A 15802-nucleotide genomic window follows, 5' to 3' on the forward strand; every position below is an offset into this window, starting at 1 on the left:
CCCTATGTATACACCTGGCTTTTATCTTCTGTGATTTAACAACTGGTAAAACTACTGTGCTGTTATTTCATGAGAATTTATCTCAGGAGAATGAATACAAATTAGCCAAATCTTTACAAACCTTTCTGTTAACTAGTGATTTTGACAACAAAACTGTCTTTCAAAATTATTTAATACATAAAGGACAAATAAATTTTAATACTTAATAATTCTTTCTCTGTACCAAGTGTAAATGAGACATGAAAAGATGAATATTCACAAACGTTACAAATGAGCTGCATCCCTTTATTAAGTGGATATCAGCCTCAACTACGATGCAAAATCCCTTATTTGTTTTGAAGGAAAAGGAGGAAAGATATTTAGCAGAAATTGCACCTAGAATTTTCTCTCATTTTTCACAATATATTCTGCAAAGGCAAAAGGTCACTTAATGTGAGAGAAGAAACCTATTTACAGAGCATAGCGTCTTCAGAGGTGCGTTACCAATATCAACTATCAAAATTACAAATAATGATATTATTTCGAGTTTCTTTTTTTTTTCATCTGTTTACTCTTTTCATTTGGGTTGCCTTTATCATTAGCCGTCAAACAGCACTGAATCCAATTCAGCGTCAGTATTTACCAAAAAAAAAGATAAATATGGGTATGTGTTGTAACTTACACGAAGCAAAAAAAAACAGGTGTAAGATGAAGGGAACTGTCAGTAAAAATAATCTGAGTACCTAATGCCCTTCATTCCCAATCCTCTGCAAAACGTTTTGTGTGCAATATCTACAAACCAGTAATCCAATGTCATGCAAATGTCTCCTTCCCAGTGACTTCTCCTATACAGTTCTTATGCAATTTCTAAGGATCTGTTTTTTCCCAGAGATCCTTGAGATCTTTTTCCTTTTTTTTCCCTTCAGTCTGTTATAGACAACATAGGTTTCATAGAAAACTTAAAAAGCACAGTCAACCTCTAAAGCATTTCACCACCAAGACATTGCGGTGTGCCCCCCTGCCTTACTGGTGTGTAGCATGGATACAGAGCTCCATCGTCGGTCCATTTACCAGAGTTGGAGAATAGTGAGAGAAGGCATCCTAAAATGAGCAATCAGGTGAAATAAAAACAGGAATGGATTGTTCCAGCTTTATTTGGCATCCACTTTATTTTATAGTTCATTTATGTTTCTTTTTAGTCATATGCCTTGTTCATGTTTGTGTGTTACCTCCTGTTAGCTTCTCTCTTAAGGTAAATGACTCATTAGATCATGAAACCATATAACATCTCTGCATGCTAATTAAACAACACTGAAGTATTATTGTGTAAGATATAGATCCTTTATTGATATATTCTCATGTTTATAACTGATACAAAACATTCAGAGTCATAGAATGGGACTGAGCATTTGCAAAGATTTATTTATTTTGCAAAATCTAAGTTGAAGCCATGAATGAAGGACAAGTATTTGCATTTCACTTATGATACTATGGCAAGGAAGATATTTGGGTAAAGAGTGTAAAACAGGGGCAATAATGCAAATCTCTACTTATTCCAAACACCGTTTTACTTGAGTAACAGCACGCAGTCTCCCGTACGCCGTGGCGAGGTGTGTTCTCAAAGGGCAGGGTTTGGGGCTGAGTGGTCTGCAAAGAGAGTGCTCACCATATGGCTGCACTTGACTCACTAAGTGATGGTGTCACAAATCTCTAATAAGAGAGAACGCTGGGGTATTAATCCATAATTTTAAAATCTAAATTCACACTAGTTCTGCTATTTGTCACGCTTGTTTAATTATCCATGCTATACATTAGTGAGTCTTAGTCCTGAGAGTATTTCTTGAAGAGCATAGAGCTATATCTCTTAATCCTTACCAAAGGAATAATTGCTGATTTTAGTTCATAGTGTCTATAAGGTCAACAAAGATTTCCATTGTTCCAGCTAGATTATTTTTTTTTAAGCTTAACCATTTAGTTTGGCTGTGTTATCCCCTTAGACGATGCTATGTTCATTTTTTTCTTTGTTGTTGCTAGAATCATTTTCATCATCCTTTCCAGTTAGGACACAGCTGTATTCTATCAGTGTGCTGCGCCGCCTCGCCTCTCTTTCAGTCACACTTTGAGTTTTGATCTTGAATAAGAAATAAATCATGAAGCCCATCCCTAATAAAATGATGAGGACGAGAGTAAGTAGTATCCACATATTCATGTGACCATGGGCTTTGTCCTTTTTAACATCTGTAAATAAACACAAAGCAAACAGAAGTGGGTGTACTGTGGCCGCCAATAAATAAGAAGAGGACTGAAAACTATTGGTCTCATTTCCCCCTTAGTTACCAGGTTGTTGTGAAGCAGCAACTCGCATTTATGAAGGAAATGGAATATAACCTCAACATCTCCCGGCCTTCTCCCACTGTTCTCTTAGGGCAAGGATAGGAGGGTGGGCAAAGACACTATGCTATTTAAGGTGTAGATATTATCGTACGGGTTTTTTTAGGATAAGAGTTTTGTTAAAAATCTATCATAATGTCTCTGTGCCAGTGCCACTCATAGACCTTAGCGTGCAAAGAAGGAGCAAAGAAGGGGTGGTGAGTTTACCAAAGTATTTAGTTATCCTGGGATGCCCTAAGTGTCTCATAGGTACTGCTAAATTATGCTGGGAATTAATTCAGTGTCAACTAAGTTCATAGAAAGAAATATATAAAAGACAAATAAATAATAAATAGCAATTCGTAAAAAAACCCAAGTATTCCTTTTCATGTTTCTCTGAAACTATTGGGAAGGAAAAATAAATCATACCTTCCATGTTTGCAGGTGCTTTAAGAATTGCTGCCAAAGATAAAGACAAATGTTTAGTGAAAATCTAATAAGGTCACATTTTCATCCTGACAGTTTCTGTTAGCAAAAGGTCTAGAAATCTGCGCGTCAAAATTACCTCATCACTTCTCCTGGAAACACATGTGCTAAATTAACTGAGATGAAATGGTGCGATTGATTTTTAAGCTGATATTCACTGTAATAAAACTGCAGTGTTTTCCATGTTAAAGCCCCTTTCTCGCTTCTTTTTTAATAACCAAAGAATCTCCAAACACAGGTAGTTTCTGACTATTTTAGCTGGACTGTCTCTTCTCACACGGATAATAAATCTTGCCCTTTTTGCTGGGTCTGCATGCCAGTGGAGACTGGGAACAACTTGATCAAATACTGAGATATTTGACTCTTTTCCTGTACTGAATGCAATTCCTTTAAGACCCATCAGTTTTTAATTTGCCATAATTCATTTGCATCTGTAATTACATTCATAAGCTCGAGTTTTGAGTTTTCTTATGCAGTTTTCCCTGGCTGTGCGAAGGGGGCGCCATCTGCCAGATGTTTCCTGGGGCGCTGGGTGCAAGCTGGGTGGTGGCGGGTCCAAGAGCGGATCTGGGATCGGCCCCACGGGCAGCGGGAGCCTTGGGAAGAGCCGGAGCACGCGTTCCAGCGTGGGAAGCACCGGGAGCCGGGCCGTTGCAGCAGAAGCACAGCAACGCATTAAGCTCCAGGGTGTTTGTGAGCACGAAGGAAACGCAACTCCTAAATTGTTCCTTGGAAGGATGCAGAGCTCCTTGCAATGCAAGATTTACTTGTGCTGAAACCTCCTTCTGCTGGAGAAGGTGGTGTCAGGGAATATTCTCTGTACTTTAGCATTGCACGTAGGGGCCACTCATAGTCGAACCCAGCAAATTAAGTATGTGTTGACACCGCGTTTCTGCTTTCTGATATATCGGGTAACAAAGAATTAACTTTCTGTAGCGTCTATTGCACTGACTACCCAAAGAAAATTAGGATCTGCCCTAAATGCAGAATTTTCCTTTTCAGAAAATGCTGTGACTCTGCTATGAATGCGTACGGCTGCTTTCCCCACCAGCTGCAGCTTTGCTCTGGGAGGGGAAAAGGACAGAACCTCAGAAACATCCCAAACCTCAGGGTTGCGAAACAGGGCAGGAAATCAGACTTTTTTTTTGCGGAGTTAACAGTTAAACTCCAAAATAACACATGGCTGCTTGGCTCACAATATTCTGATATTTCTACTTCCTGACCAAAGCAGATGGTGGTCAGTTACACAGAAACACAATATTAAAAAAAACCACAAAAGCCAACCAAAACACTTGTACTATTTTCAAAGGTCACTATACGCGCTCTGGATCATGCTTCCGTTCTGTTATTATTTAAGTGATATTGCTTCATCCATGTCTTACTGGAACAGCATGTATCGTAGTACAGCAAGAGGAAGAAAAGCAAATTATTGATGCACCCCTTGTTCCATAGAGGGTGAATACAAATGTTAGCAGGAAAATATGTGTCTATGTTGGAGGGGCGCAAAACAACAAAGGAGTTTAAAAAATTTTCAGAAAATATTGATCATCTTTAGTTATTAATTGAATATTCAGAGAATGCAAGAAAGTCTGAAGTTATGATGCAATAAAACATGAAAAGGGCAGACAGAAAAAAGGATAACTCTATATATTAGTATTAGTTTTGTCTGGTGATATTGAAGACTGTAAATACAGTGTTTTACGTTGGTCTTTTGTAATGACCAGATTGTGCTATTACTGCTGAAATAAAACCATAAAAATCAAGAGCAGATATTAAAGAAGTCACTTACTCTTTGGTTTCTTACAAATAAAACCCTTTTGGGAAGAGCAAGGAAGGATACTCCAGTAGCCGGAGAATGCAGACAACTCCACGCAGTAATCAAGCTGGTCCCCCGAGGGCTGTCCTTCACCCCAGTTGACAAAGTCTAAGGCACTGTCGTCTTGCCAAAGCAGCTGCCCTAATGTTGCAAATGTTAGTAGCAATACTGTTAGTTCCACATCAAATATCTTCACTAATATTAGTGAATATGAATGTTATTACTTCACTCAGCCTAATAAAACAATACTACTTTCTTCAAAAATCCCATCTGTGCTTACTTTCTAATGCATTGTATTTCTTCTGATTCTCTTCTTAGAATATAATTGCGTTTCCAAATTATGATTTGCAGATTTTCCAATCATAATTTAGTTTTAATTTATGCATCCCCATATTTTTGTCAAGGATACTAAAGTTTCAAACTGAAAAAAAAAATAAAGCTAGGCTTTTTTTTTTAATTTCTAAAGTATTATTTCAGCAGCGCTCATTCAAAATCAATCAACTTTTACTGTAATGCTTAAAGATATGCTTAGTTAAAATTAAAACATTTCTTTTCTGCATAAACTCCGAAATAAAAATTTTGATGTACCGATGAGTTAAAATGAATCTGAAAAAAAAAAAAATCCTTTCTGACTGATTGTGGATTGACACTAGTGGTGTTTTTTCCAGGTGCATGTTTTCCACTGCACTCTTCTGGTTGCCAGCAGCCTAGTTTTCTCCATACAGAGAAACAGAGAAGCTTGATGCTGTGGGTTCCAGCTGGACACCTGCAGGTGCTCCCCAGCCGTGAGAAGATAGGAGCCAGCTGGGGCATGTTCCCCACCAGGGCACAGAGCAAAAAGGGTGGGAAAGGCTTTCTCACAGACCAGAAATAGGAGACATCTCCTCAGGGAGGGCTGAGGTCAGAGGGATGAATGCATGTCATTGGCTGTGGTCTTCTGTGAGGGTCCTTGGTGACGCTGCAACCGTAAGCGGCTGTGCAAAATTATCATCAATTGCAGCAATTCCTGAATCATTCTAATTTAGAAATGAGTCTCCGTGATTGCCTCAGGTATGGACAGCTGAAATTACTTGTTATATCTCAGTTTCTTAAAAAGCAGTATCTTCTGTGTTGTGCCTCTCAAGAGATATTTCTATCACCTCTCCACATCTTTTCTACTGAACCAGATATGGACAGGATATTTGAATTGAGGCAGTCCCATGCTGGCATCCCTTTGGTGGAGCCATGCAATATCCAAGACCTGTAACTGAAGCCAAGCAAATTTCTTTTCTACGGCCTTCCACACCTATTGGATAAAACCATCAACTTCCAAGAATTTTTAGATTATATGCTGTCAATATATCTTTTTGTTTCTAACTAGGTTCTACTATACTTCAATTAGCTCCTTAAAAACAATGATGTATGTTATTCATATTTCTGTCCATTTCATGAAGTCTGTTTATGATTATTAGTAGAAGTTAAAATAGTTACCATTTACATTTCTGTATATTCCTATCCAAAAGCCGCTTGTCTTGCTTGTGAATAAGTCTGCATGCTCTACTAAAAAGTTTGATTCAGCCACATCTTCTACAGAAGCCAATGTACCACCTATAAGAAAACCAACAGAAAATGGTTGGAGATGTCCCCTACCCTAGAAGTCAGTGGTAGTTACAGCCTGTGATACAGGATAAGGTTAAGGATAAAACCTCTCCTGCTGGGAGGGAGTAAGCAAGGATTTAGACAGAGAGAAGAAAGTAGTGTTCAGCTGTAAGGGAACAGCACAGACTGTGAGTGGCGTCATCAGAAATGGAAGACATGAAAGCACAGTAAAAATGATGATTTTTAACCACCAGGCATAGTGCATATTACTTTCAAGTGATTGGATGATATTTTTCATAGGTATTACAGATGATTTTTTATTTGTTCTTCATGGTTTGTCAAGATATTACATAGCATGTAATATTGTGCAGCAAACAGATTTGCAATTCAAACTGAAGTATTAATTTTTTTCTGGCAATGGTGGTGGAGGAAGAAGGCTAAGAGGATCTAAAAAGATATGAAATGAAAGGACCCATTTTTGGGGGGCAGTATAGTGCTTCCTTTTCTCTTCCATGGCCTTCTGAAGCACGGATGAGGTAGCTGATGATTCAGCAGCACAGGTGGAAGAGGGCCAAGGAGCAGCTCATGGTCTTGGCCAGGACCAGATGCCTTGGAGATGGGAGAGAGAAGTGTTTGCCCTCCCCGGGCTCTGAGTCTGCCAGGGAGCCCTGCTGATAGAGCAAGAATTTTCAGGCAGAATGTGCAGCCCCTTTTGGATCACACACCCCGTGTTAAAAATCAGTGATTATTACTATATTTACTTCTACTTTTGTGTAGGGAGAGATATGGAAGACAAGGGATAAGGCTGGAAAGAAGGTAACCCGTTTTAAAATCTCACTAGAAAGAGAAATTTTGTGAATGAAGAAATGAAACAAGAAACAAACACAGCTGGGAAAGAAAAAAACCAAACCCAAGAAAAATCAATGACCTTAATTTCAAAATAAATGAAAAGCAAACAGCATCAACGGTGAAAAATAAATGAGACATTGATTTCCTTTTTATAATATGTGTAGAATTTTCAGCATTAGTTTTCAAGACTTTTTCAAAGTTATTTTTTTTTTTATGTCAGGATTGAAATCCTGTCTTTGGGTAAAACTAATAATTACCTGATTGAACGCACTGAGTCACAGACTGAGCCCAGCTCATTTCATTGGCATTGAAGTTATAGCAGTAGCTTCGGAAAGGAATCCAAGAGATGTGATCAGAATCAGGACATTTTCCAATATCCTGTGGGGGATCAGAAGGAAGTACATCTAAAAGAAATAGGATAAATAGGTGCTTTCATTCAATAGGGATTTCTTGACATGAAATCAAGTTTTAAAAAGCCCTTTCTTAGAAGTACTTAAAATATTCTTCGTCACACAGTGCTAGAATTATCAGTGACTATGTCAGGAGTGACAATGAGGAGCAGAACTGCCCAGTCACAGCTGAATGGCTCAGTGTGAGCCTGCCCTCTTCTGTGTTACCGACTAAATCAAACTTTGACTGTCTCAAGAATATTTGAGTGTTCTGGGGTTTCTGGTTCCAGTTTTTTTGTTATAACCAACAAATTTGTATAAATAAAAGATACAGTAAAAAGCAGAAAAAGAAAAGCCAGAAAACTCTCAAACCCTCAAGAGGTTCAAATAACAATTTGATTTTAAATGAAATATCATCTAAATCATAGTTTGCCATGGAAATTTCTCATTTAATATTTTCCTCAAGATAATAATGCTTACATAAGATTTCTGAACAGCTTTAACTCTGACAGTGCATGGAATAAACCCAAAGCTCATTGAATATTTATGTAGTAGCCCTTCAATTTCCTGCAAGCAGTGACATTGTGGAATAAACCAGTAACGCTGTCAGTTGGTACATGCATTTTTAAAATTAAGTTGCAAATGAATAGATATGAAGTTCAGAGCATGGCCTGGAAAAGAAATTAAAGAAAAACTACATAAAAGCTGATCAAAAGAAACTCAGGATTTCCATTAAGTCTGTGTCACTAGAGCTAACAGAGGTTTCTCTAATACAAATGAGAAAGAAAAAAGTTTCAGTCCCATCCCAAGGTTTGTCTGTAGCTTTTAATTTGTAGTATTCCTCAGTGACACCCATAGAGTCACTATGAAGCATGAACTTTTGTTTGGGCCGATAACAGACTCTTCTTCTTTCCCAGATACAACTCTTCCTCCTTTCCCCAGTTCTAACAACAGTGAAGCTGTAAACCAGTGTCTGGATGCTGCTTATGTTGAAGGAACAACATCTATTTTATACTCAGTGGACTTTACAGTCCCTCCCACAAAATCCCTGTCACACTTTAGACTCGAAGTGAAAAGTTTAGTACTCCCGCAGTCTGTGTTCTGTCTGCCTGCGACGTAGGATAACTCCTACGGCCGTTATTGCCCCAGTCCAGTAAAATGGCACTGTCTTGGCTGGTGAATGACAACCCATCAAAACGGAACATTGTTCATGCAAAATAAAGGTATTGACATTACATACCCAGGCTTATTATTCCTTAATATATACTTAGAAAATTCGTATTTCAGTCAAAGCGGATTGAGCAAGGCTTCTGCCATAAAACCAAAAGCAATTACGATAGCTTACCCTCAGATTTTTTGCAGACAGGAAAATGTTTTTCATTACAAGGTGCTGTTTTCCAGGTCCCACGGAGCTCTAGATAGACACAGGCTATTCGCTCTGACGGTTCTTCATAATACCAGTTCGAAAAAGTTATTTTCCTTTTATCAGTCCATCTGTAATAGCCATAACTCTAAAATGGAAAAAGACATTTGACATAATTTTTCTACACTCCCATCTGCTGTTTCAGGTAAGTGGATTTATACAAATGCACATTTTCACCGTGATATATAGAGCTCAGTTGTCTGTCTGTGCTAGTACTGTTAAAATAGTAATTGAATCAGGATTCAGCAACATCAAAATAAGACACAGCAGTATGCCTCCTGCACTGAAACAGCCCGTGAAGGTGTTTCAAAGGCTAAATGATGTTTCCTGGGTACTGCTGGTGCTCAGTCCCTTGTCGGGCAACGTTGTGAGGTGGAATCCCCATCCCAGAAGTGTCAGGTCACCATGAAGAGCACTGCGACCACAGGAACATGAAACCTGTGGGAAGCGCAGGTGGAAGTGTGTCTCAGGGTCGGCTGTCAGACAAGGACTCTAAGCTCAAGTACAGTTTTGAGGAGAAACATTCAGGAGCAAACTACAGCTATCACTTTGAAAAATCTGAGAAAATTATTTTGTAAGGACCAAAAGAAAAATATGCAGGAGCAGGAAGTCTTGAGTCTTTGTTTAGTCTTCTCCCTCTCCTTTTTTTTTTTTTTTTTTTGTCCCAGGAAGAATTATAAGAATTACAAGGAAAAGGGAACAGATTCAGATAGTCTATTGCTGACATTAAGAACTGGGAGATAAAATGTGATCTCACTTTAGTGTCTAGACATGTCAAGTGGCCAGGTACGCAAGCTCCCCCTGAGCTTGGCACCATCAGGGCAAGATTTCTGCCCGGGGAACAGGAGGAATCACAAAGCCTCACTCTGCGACAGCAGGGCCAGCTCATTTTTAAGGACCAGGAGAACACGTCCGGTGCTCCAAACTTGTTCATAATGGAATTTTAACTGCTTTTCTAAACCATGTTTCTATGACTTTAAAAACGACGAACTTTGATATCAAATGGACGTAAACACTATTATTTTGTTTTGGATAGGGATTTCCTGCGGACTTGTGCAAGTGGGAGGATTCAAGTCAAGGTTTGTGACTACTAACCACTTATATACTCTAAGACCAAGCATTTTGTCTGGTAGGAAGAGGCACTGTTAGAATCATGGAAATACGTTTTGTTCGGCAACAAGTTAATTGTCTCAGACAATGCAGTCTTCTAAGAGGCTTTATCAGAATGCTGCTATATCATATAATCAGAAACACTATTTTTACACAACATTTATTGCAAGTTTTCCCTAGATATACTGAATTTCAGACGTGTTTTGCTATGTTATATATCAGTGTGGAATCACAATTAGTAAAAACGATCGCTAGTTAAGAAAATTATTACTGATGAAAGAGCTCTTTTTTATTTTCAAGGTACTTTAGTCAGCTCAAAAAACAGTGCAATAGGAACATGGTAGTTAAGTGCATTGAGCAACTGCATATTCACTAGAGAAGCCGAAGGTCATTTTGGCACTCAGTCACAGAGCTAATAAGACTGATGTTCACTTGAGTGTTCCCGTACACAGCGGTGGACCTGGATCTCTGTATCCTCTTCTTCTGGTACAGTATAAGTTTTACTGCTTTTAATCTTTTGGACTTAGCAGAACAAGGAGGGTGTTCAGAGGCACGTGGTAGCTCCTGTGAACCCTTCTGAGACAAAAAGTAATGAAAAAGCTACAGTTGCCAAGGATCGCGAGGCATTAGCCTTAGGGACCCTGTTGGTCCCTTTGAGTAGAGTTCACCTCTCCTAAAAATGGCCATCTAAAAGTTAACCAGGTAGTTTGACTTAGGTGTCTAAGACTTCCATAGAGTTAGTAAAGGGGCCCATACTGTCAGAGGTTCCCAACCTTCTCCACTGTCTAAAGTGGAGTTTCATGACTTAAGATGGATGAAGTTAAATGAAGTGAGTGCTGTCCACCAGTCCTAGGTTCCTAAATCTGTTCATGCTACAATTCTTCCTGCTGATAGTAATCCAATCGTAGCATTTAACTGCACCACCTATGAATTTATTAAACTTACCACATTGCTATTGAGCCCAATCCATAAGGGTTCTCCATATTGCACTGCCTGCAGCAGCAGGAATGTATTACTGTAATAATCAAAAATGCTGGCAAGCTCTGAAGATTTCTCCTTGCAGGCTTTTCTTGCTTCTTCCCAATTCATTTTAGAAGGAATGATTAAATAGCTGCTGTTATCATAAGGGATGAAATCAGAATCTGGAGCAGTTGTGGAACGAAGCAGTTCAGGCTCTGTAGGAAAGAGGTACAAATTTGAGAGGAAGGGGAGAAAAGAGTGAAAATTACTAGCTACCTGACTAGCAGCATTATTTTTGAGTAACGGATGAATGCAGTGTGGCAGCACAGCAGCAAGTAAAAGCATTTCTTGTTTAAAACGCAGAAGACCTATTTTAATGGTAACTTGAAATTATTTGTAACTATAGTGTAAACAGTGCATCCAGAGATTAGGGAGAGGCAGAGGACGAGCTGTGCCTATCTGTAGAGACGCACAGCACCAGATTAAATGACGTGAATACTGGTCACACAGTGATCCTCCCCCAGGGGGTCTCTAGGTTCCCCTCCCACAGTGCAGGTGAAATTCCTCCCAAGCAAGCGCGGTGCAGGATCTCCACACCGCTTCAGTCTCAAGATAGGGCTGAATTTCATTCTAAGTAAAGTTTGCAGCTCTGCTGCTACTTCTTTCCCAGGTAGGATGAAGTGAAAGAGGAAACAGTAGTTGTACCTTAAATGATATATGTGGAAGTAGAAGACAAAGACCTAGAGCTAGTAATGGGGACAGAAAAAAAGGACAAAAACTGCCTTTGTGTTCAGTCAGTGTCAAGAATGCCCTGGCAATTGTTTTTGCTAGTGACGCCCTTGTGCAGCTTTCTGCACTTGCACAGGTCCGAGCTGCGCAGCATCTGGCCCAGCTGTGGCTTCTTCCTCTATTTTTACTTGCTGCTCAGCAGTTCCCTGTTTCTATTCCTGCGCACTCCGCAGGGTAGCAGTGCTCCGGATGTGTCTCCCACCCTGAGGATACACGAAGAAAACTAGAACTTTTGTTCTTCTGATTATTGCTGGTCTTGCGATATAAAAGCATTGCTAGAGACTGGTGAGCAAAATAACCAGTTTAACTGACCTTAGTTAACCCCCCAGTGGGGTATGTTTGAGGGGGTATTTTGGGGGGGTAAGTCCAGGGGTGAGGGTTGAAAAGCTGCTTTTAGTGTATTGTCTAGCTAGCGAAGATACCTATGGTGGAGGTTATTAATGAATTCGTCTTTATGCTTTGTATTTGCTTTATGCTTTTTGCATCACAACTGGCTCCAAAAGGAAAAGCAGACGGGCTATTGTTGTGGGTGACTCTCTACTGAGGGGGGCGGAGGGGCCAATATGCCGTCCTGACCCACTTCACAGGGAAGTCTGCTGCCTCCCTGGGGCACGGGTCAGGGATGTGTTGGGCAAACTTCTGGCACTGGTAAACTCCTCTGACTATTACCCCCTCTTAGTATTTCAGGTGGGTAGGGATGAAGTGGGTAGAAGGAGCCCAAAATCGATTAAAAGAGATTTTAGAACCTTGGGGCAGCGGCTTAAAGGATCAGGAACACAAGTTGTATTCTACTCTGATCCTTCAGTGGCAATCATGAATGAGGAAATTAACAGGAAGAGGCAACAGGTCAACTCGTGGCTCCGGGACTGGTGTTATCGGCAGGGCTTTGGGTTATATGATCACAGGCTGCTATGTGAGTCACCTGACCTGCTGGTGGCAGGCGGGACGCACCTGTCCCAGAAGGGGAAAAGAGTTTTGGGGCAGGAGTTTGCAAGGCTCATTGACAGGGCTTTAAACTAGATATGAGGGGGGAAAGGGAGATAACTGGGCCTGTCAGGAATAAACTCAAGGGAGGCATGCCAGGGCTTGAAGGATGGTTGACTCGCGAGGACTCTCACTCTGCCGTTTCATTTGAGAGAAGGGACAGACATTTAGAAATCATGGAAGCACCTGAGAGGGGTCTGGTGGGAAATGGGGCCCACACTCACAAAAAGGTGCTGGAGTCATTGACACATCTGAAGTGCGTCTATACCAATGCACGCAGTATGCGCAACAAACAGGGGGAGCTTGAAGCCATGATGCACCAGGGAAACTATGACATAGTGGCTATCACAGAAACGTGGTGGGATGCCTCACACGACTGGAGTGCCACAATCGATGGCTACAAGCTCTTCAGGAGGGACAGACAGGAAAGGAGAGGTGGACAAGTGGCCCTATGTATTAGAGAATGCTATGAGAGCTCAGAAATCAAGTATACTGATGATGGGGTGGAGAGTGTTTGGATTAGGTTAAGGGCTGATAAAGCTGCTATCGCTGTGGGAGTCTGCTATAGACCTCCCAACCAAAGCAGTGAGGCGGATGAAGCTTTCTATAAGCAGCTGGGGGAAATCTTGTGGTCACTTGCCATTGCTCTTGTGGGGGACTTTAACCTCCCAGATATCTGCTGGGAATACAACACAGCAGAGAGGGAACAATCCAGGAGGTTCCTGGAATGTGTGGAAGGTAACTTCCTCGCACAGCTGGTAAGTGAGCCGACGAGGGAAGGTACCCTCCTGGACCTGCTTCTTGTGAACAGGGAAGAACTTGTAGGGGAAGTAAAGGTTGGTGGCCGTCTAGGGCACAGTGATCATGAGATGATCGAATTTCTGATTCTTGGGGAAACAAGGAGAGGGGTTAGTAAAACTGCCACCTTAGACTTCCAGAGGGCAAATTTTGACCTGTTCAGAAGACTGCTGGACAAAATCCCTTGGGAGGCTGCCCTGAAGCATATAGGAGCCCAGGAAGGCTGGACATACTTCAAGAGAGAGGTCTTAAAGGCACAGGAGGAGGCTGTCCCTGTGTGCCGAAAAACAAGTAGACAGGGAAGGAGACTGGCATGGCTAAATAGGGACCTTTGGCTGGACCTCAAGAACAAAAGGAGAGTCTATGACCTCTGGAAGAGGGGGCAGGTCTCTCATGAAGACTATAAGGATATAGCGAAGCTATGCAGGGAGAAAATTAGGAGAGCCAAAGCGCAGCTAGAGCTCAACCTAGCTACAGCTGTTAAGGATAACAAAAAATGTTTCTATAAATTCATTAACAACAAAATGAGGATTAGGGAAAATCTCCCTCCCTTATTGGATGCAGAGGGAAACATAGTCACAAAGGATGAGGAAAAGGCTGAGGTGCTCAATGCCTACTTTGCCTCAGTCTTTAGCAGTGGAACTAGCTGTTCGCTGGGCACCCAGCCTCGTGAGCTAGGAGACAGGGAGGGGAAGCTGGACGAGGTCATCACGATTAAAGAGGAAGTGATCAGTGACCTGGTACACCTCTTGGATGCGCACAAGTCTATGGGACCGGGTGGGTTACATCCAAGAGTGCTTAAGGAGTTGGCAGACATGCTCACCAAGCCACTTTCCATTATTCACGGGAAGTCATGGCTAACTGGGGAGGTCCCAATGGACTGGAGGGTAGCAAATGTAGCACCCATCTACAAAGAAGGCAGGAAGGAGGATCCGTGAAACTATAGGCCTGTCAGTCTGACCTCGTTAGCAGGGAAGGTCATGGAGCAGATCATCTTGAGTGCCATTACAACTCATATAATGGACAAGCAGGGGATCAGGCCTAGTCAGCAGGGGTTTATGAAAGGCAGATCCTGCCTGACAAACCTGATTTCCTTCTATGACAAGATGACCAGATTATTGGATGAGGGAAAGGCTGTGGACATTGTCTACCTAGACTTTCAAAAAGCATTTGACACTGTCCTCCATAGAATTCTCATGGAAAAACTGGCGGCTCATGGCCTGGATGAGCATATGATCTGCTGGATCAAGCACTGGCTGGATCGATGGTCCCAAAGAGTGGTGGTCAATGGAGTTAAATCCAGCTGCGGGCCGGTCACAAGTGGTGTCCCTCAGGGCTCGGTGTTGGGACCTTTTCTGTTTAACATCTTTATTGATGACCTTGATAAGGATATAGAGTGTATCGTCAGCAAGTTTGCAGATGACACGAAGCTAAGCGGGAGTGTTGATCTACATGAGGATAGGGAGGCTCTACAGAGAGACTTGGATAGATTGGACCGATGGGCCAATGCTAATGGAATGTGCTTCAACAAGGCCAAGTGCCAGGTCCTGCACTTGGGCCACAACAACCCCATGCCTCGCTACAGGCTTGGGGAAGTGTGGCTGGAGAGCTGCCTGGCAGAAAAGGACCTGGGGGTTCTAATTGACAAGCGGCTGAACATGAGCCAGCAGTGTGCCCAGGTGGCCAAGAAAGCCAATGGCATCCTGGCTTGTATTAGAAATAGTGTGACCAGCAGAAGGAGGGAGGTGACTGTCCCCCTGTACTCAGCACTGGTGAGGCCACACCTGGAGCATTGTGTCCAGTTCTGGGCACCTCAATATGAGAGAGATATCAAGGTGCTGGAGCGAGTGCAGAGGAGGGCAACGAAGCTGGTGAAGGGCCTGGAGAATAAATCTAATGAGGAGAGATTGAAGGAGCTGGGACTGTTTAGTTTGAGGAAGAGGAGGCTGAGGGGAGACCTCATCACTCTCTACAACTACTTGAAAGGACATTGTAGAGAGGTTGGTGCTGGTCTCTTCTCACAGGTAATTAGCAATAGAACAAGAGGGAATGGGTTCAAGATGCAGCAGGTAGGTTTAGGCTGGACATTAGGAACAAATTCTTCACAGAAAGAGTGGTCAGACACTGGAATGGGCTGCCCAGGGAGGTGGTGGAGTCACCATCCCTGAATGCGTTTAAGACTCATTTAGATGTGGTGTTAAGGGATATGGTGTAGGGGAGAACTTTGTAGAGTGGGGTTGATGGTTGGACTCGATGATCCCAAAGCCTTTT

General features: G+C 41.7%; 1 protein-coding gene across 1 annotated transcript in view; it reads right to left on the reverse strand.

Moving 5' to 3' along the window:
- Nucleotides 1-1237: 1237 nt before the first annotated feature.
- The window catches only part of LOC134511163 (macrophage mannose receptor 1-like), a 39511-nt gene continuing 24946 nt past the window's right edge, over nucleotides 1238-15802 (reverse strand). The window contains exons 23-29 of the mRNA XM_063324724.1: nucleotides 10946-11175; nucleotides 8813-8978; nucleotides 7336-7482; nucleotides 6122-6238; nucleotides 4625-4792; nucleotides 2779-2808; nucleotides 1238-2217 (exon numbers count right to left, since the gene is read on the reverse strand). Coding sequence (XP_063180794.1) covers nucleotides 1973-2217; nucleotides 2779-2808; nucleotides 4625-4792; nucleotides 6122-6238; nucleotides 7336-7482; nucleotides 8813-8978; nucleotides 10946-11175 — 1103 coding nt within the window. The 3' untranslated portion in view covers nucleotides 1238-1972. The remainder of the gene's footprint in view (nucleotides 2218-2778; nucleotides 2809-4624; nucleotides 4793-6121; nucleotides 6239-7335; nucleotides 7483-8812; nucleotides 8979-10945; nucleotides 11176-15802) is intronic.

Source organism: Chroicocephalus ridibundus, chromosome 2, assembly GCF_963924245.1.
Source record: "Chroicocephalus ridibundus chromosome 2, bChrRid1.1, whole genome shotgun sequence".
In the NCBI taxonomy this organism is placed as follows: domain Eukaryota; kingdom Metazoa; phylum Chordata; class Aves; order Charadriiformes; family Laridae; genus Chroicocephalus; species Chroicocephalus ridibundus.